Source organism: Pollicipes pollicipes, unplaced genomic scaffold, assembly GCF_011947565.3.
Source record: "Pollicipes pollicipes isolate AB1234 unplaced genomic scaffold, Ppol_2.1 Scaffold_6052;HRSCAF=7182_pilon_pilon_pilon, whole genome shotgun sequence".
Lineage (NCBI taxonomy): Eukaryota > Metazoa > Arthropoda > Thecostraca > Pollicipedomorpha > Pollicipedidae > Pollicipes > Pollicipes pollicipes.
In genome coordinates, this window is record NW_023596805.1 from 13,715,482 (window position 1) to 13,720,084 (window position 4,603).

A 4,603-nucleotide genomic window follows, 5' to 3' on the forward strand; every position below is an offset into this window, starting at 1 on the left:
GATTTTTGGTCACCATGACCTTCGTAAGGTCAAACAATACCGCTATCCTGAATTGACAACCAGTGATCTTCTGCTTCGTAAACATGTCTAGGTTAAAGATTGTTGCATACAAAGGCTTGAGAAAGCTTCAGACTACGATTTGGATTTGTTGGCGTGATTTGATTCCAAATTGTGATTCTCAACACTAACCTTTAAAACCAGAAAATACATCAAAGAAAGGAATGTTTCCACCTTCGCACTTTTTGTTCGGTCAATGACTCCGGAACGGAATGTCGAAACATTGGAGTTAAGTCGTTTCGTTGTACAAGCACCACCTTTCATCTTATGAAATAAAAAAACACCGTTTTTCATAATACATTGCAAATTAGAAGCATGCAATGATGCAGGTCAGTAGTGCTGGCATAAGACAATATCAACGATAATATGATAGCAGTATAACGATAGTAACGATAACGTAACGATGATAACAATATATTGCAACGACATTCAGCAAATGCCTTTTATGCTTCTTTACTGTTGAATACAGGAACATTTGTAACTTCATCATCTACAATGTGATTAGTCTCCCCTGCGCCTGCGCACAGGTGCACCGACCGATGACCAAAGTGACGCAGCAGCTCTCGAGCACTTTGATACCACGAAAGCTGACCTAAGCGTGCGCACGAGCGTCACGGGTCCATATCAGCGGCTCTCACCGCAGCCAGCGATAGTGACTATGTATCTGGCTGCGTCGTCAGCGAGCGCGCCAGTCTTGCCCCGCGTCGGCCAGCGCTCCTGGAGCGCTTCATCATGCGGCTCGTGGTGCCGGCCTTAGCGGTGCTCCTGCTGTCGCTGGTGGTGGGCGGCCGGGCCGACCGTCTCCCGTACCAGCTCCGCATGGGTCTACCGCCGCTGGCACCCCCCAGCGGCGTCTCCCTGGCCGACGTGGAGCGGACGGTGGACCTGCTGGCGGAGCTGATGGAGGAAAGGACGCTGCCCTCCGGAGAGCGGCTGGCCGTGTCCCGCCTGGCGGTGCCAACGCTCCAGGCCAGTGACGGCCTCTGCCGGGCGCACAGCAGAATCTTCTGGGACGAGCTGACAGGAGAGGCCCTGTGGCCAAAACTCAGTAAGTTCTCCACCGCTAGCTGTTCAATATCAAAATCACAATGTTCGTCCGCGTAGGCAGAATTGGGTCGTTCTGTCAGGTTACTTGATGGTGCGTAGAGGTAGAGCAGGGTGGGAAGAAGCTGTTCCGTCTTGCCAGCACGATGTCAGAAGTTAGTCATGATGTCAACTAGGCTCTGAATATCTGCTCTGACACAATCGCACAGAGTGCGAATGCTTTCGCATGGATTGGACGGTGACGCATGCTGATGTTAAGATCTTCCAATAATATCATTGCCACATGCATAGAACTACAACAGATGCCTGCTGCCATCGCCTTGTTCCTGTTTAAAGGGTTCGTAATGACGCTGATGGCTGCTGCGGGTTTGCAAATAACTCAAGCGCTCCGCCATCAGCGAGTGCTGGTTCCGCGCTGATCTGTAGCTGAATTTTTACAGGCCGTTTTCCAGAAATGTAGCGCAACGCAAGTTAATTTTCTTCGCGAATTTTTTTCTTCATTCTAGTGCTGGACGCCACCGGAAAGGTCTCCGACGGCATACTGGCAGGCAACGTCAACATTTTTGGATCGTTCGACGAATGCCAGTTTATCACCGTGGAGCTGAACGCGACCAAGTATCCAGACCTGCCTACCCAGGGGCTGCACTTCGTGGGTCGGTACGTGCCGGTGATCGCCTTCCCCATCATCGCGACTCGTGACAAGCATGACCTTCAAAAGGATCCCGCAGACGTCTCTGAGCACGACGACGATCTCGGTAGCGTCATCATCCTGCCCAGTGCCGGCATGCCTACCGGTGTCATCGGCATGTGCGTGCCGTCCAGCTGCTCCGGCGATGACGTGGCGCGCGGGCTACAGCTGCTGCTCGGCAGAAAGGTGTCCGTGTCCGCGCTCGAGTCGACGACGTCGGAGGATTCTGTGGAGTTCACGCCGCCGGACAGGGCCGTCATCACCATCATGGCCCTGTTCGGCGGTCTCATGGTGGCGGGCACCTGCCTGGACCTGCACTACAGGGGCTGCACCCGACGCCTGATGGCGATGCTGCAGCTGAAGCCGTGCGCATGCGTGCCCGGCGCCGATCCCCCGGCCGGCCAGCAGGGAGACGCGTCAGATACGTCCCAGCCGCCGAGACGGGCAGCGCCCGGGCGTCCTCAGCAGGCTCTGCTCGCCTTCTCGGTGTACACCAACACTCAGAAACTGTTGGACACCACGCCACGGGAGGGGACGCTCGCCTGTCTACACGGTATCCGGTTCTTCACCATGACTTGGGTTGTTCTAGGTCACGCATGTGGTGGTATAGTGCAATTCACTCAGAATGTGATAGTTGCCTATGATTACTTTAAAAGCCCACTGTTTGAGGTGGTAGCGAATGCCATGCCAAGCGTGGACACGTTCTTTCTGTTATCTGGCGTATTAGTGGCGTATGGTTTTTGCAACGTCTACGAGAAAACCAAGAAATTCAACCTACCTATGTTCTACATACATCGCTACCTGCGACTGACCGCTCCTTACGCTTTCATGATTGCTATTGCGTCCACCTGGTTTATTTACATAGGCGATGGACCAGTTTGGAGCTTTACCAAATCTTCAGGGCAGTTAAACTGCGTGAAGTACTGGTGGCGAAACCTGTTCTACATTCAGAACTTCTTCTCGGTTGGTGAGCAATGTCTGGCGCAGTCGTGGTACCTCGCTGTTGACATGCAGATGTTCGTGTTCGCGCCTCTAGTCCTGCTGCCTCTCGTATGGCGACCGGTGTTCGGCCTCGCCTGGCTCGGCCTCATCACGACACTCTTCCTGATCCTGCGCATGGTGCTTTGGGGTGTGAAGGACATGCCGCCCATACCGTTCGGTCTCAGGCCCGAGAATCAAGATGAGCTGATGAATCAGTACATGTACCCGTGGATGCGCTGCACGGTGTGGCTGGTAGGCATCGGGCTCGGCTTCCTCCTGCACAAGCTGCGCGGCAGACGAGTCACGCTGAGGCCGTGGCAGTATCTGCCCGGCTGGATCGCCGCCTTCGCCGTCGGCATCTCCGTCGTGTACGGCATGTACGGCTACCAGATGCCCTGGGACCCGACGCCGAGCAAGGCTGTGGCCGTGGCGTACGGCGGCCTGCACCGATTGGCCTGGGGCCTCGCCGTCTCCTGGGTTATTTTCGCCTGCGTCACCGGCTACGGCGGCGCCATCAACACGTTCCTCTCGTACCCGGGCTTTGTGCCCCTTAGTCGGCTCACCTACGCCGGATATTTGATACATATCAATGTCCTTTACTTCGGAATTTTCTCTTCCAAGGGCGTTCTGTACTACGATGGCTTACGACTGGTGTACTGGGTTCTGTCACAGGTCATTGTTACGTTCGCGTTTGCCTATGCCTTTTCGATGACTTTCGAAGCACCCTTTGTCGCCCTAGAAAAGGTAATGTTCTCAACACCGCCACCGAGGCACGAAAGCCATACCGATGCCCGTGCAAAGCAAGAGCGTGTTGACGCAGCGGCGAATGTGGAAGCAAAATAATGCAATCGTTTTGGAGCACCAGAGCACAGCGTGAGGTGTGTTCAGTCATCATAACGCCGTAAGACCAGATTAGGACAATAGCAACGGGATGACAAGATGCGATTTTTTAGTTGGGGGTTATCGAATTGAGACGATTGTCAGACTCTGATAAATGGGACCCCTGAATCTTGCTGCCCTGTCACCTTATCGCCCAGAGTCAGTTGTATTCGCTGACTTGTGACTGAAACTGGCATGTGTTGTGCTGTAGTGGTTGGCGTGGACCACGAAGCAGGGGAGGCGACGGAGGAACACTCCTTGGAAATACATTAGTTACGCGATCAAAGCATTTTTGACTTGAAGACCAGAAGGCATGAGCCCCGTGAACCTCAAGGATGCTTTTGCATGTTGTGCCGATGTTCTTACATGGCAACAAACCATGGATATGAAGAACGCTGCATTGCTAGTGTGCACCGTTCATGCAGGATGTGGCTGGAGCGTGCACAGCTTGCGTTATGAAGAAGGGCAGCCGAACCGCGTGAAGTACTGGTAGTGAGGCTTATTCTACATCCAGAACTTCTTCTCAATTGATCAGCAATGTCTGAGGCGGATGTGGTACTTGGCCATGACGTAAAGATGTGAGGCTGGATCGCCGCCTTCGCCGTCGGCATCTCCGTCGAGTACGGAATGTACGGCTACCAGATGTGCTGGAACCCGACGCCGAGCAGCAAGCAAGCACATGCTTGCGCGCTGTGAGGACTACCTCTCAAACGCGAGAAATCCTCTTTTTTCGCAGTCTGATTTCCGCGTGTTTCATTCGGGAGCAAGGACTGTACTTTCGGTCGTTCAGCTCGAATGGGCCTCTTGCGGCGAGACAGCTGACTGCCAGGGGCTAGCTAGCTCTCGGGCCTCACACGAACGGGCTCCGTCGCACGCGCGCGGAAATCCTCTCACATAACCTGAGCGGGCCCAGGACCATGACTCCCACCAGCTCTCGTTCTGAGCTAGACCCGG

At 54.2% G+C, this 4,603-nt stretch overlaps 1 protein-coding gene across 1 annotated transcript; it reads left to right on the plus strand.

Moving 5' to 3' along the window:
- The first annotated feature begins 758 nt into the window (after positions 1–758).
- On the plus strand, positions 759–3,926 carry LOC119104544 (nose resistant to fluoxetine protein 6). Its single transcript, XM_037228260.1, has 2 exons — positions 759–1,105; positions 1,608–3,926. The coding sequence occupies exons 1-2, from the start codon at positions 790–792 to the stop codon at positions 3,611–3,613; spliced, it is 2,322 nt and encodes a 773-aa protein (XP_037084155.1). The 5' UTR covers positions 759–789; the 3' UTR covers positions 3,614–3,926.
- The last annotated feature ends 677 nt before the right edge of the window (positions 3,927–4,603 follow it).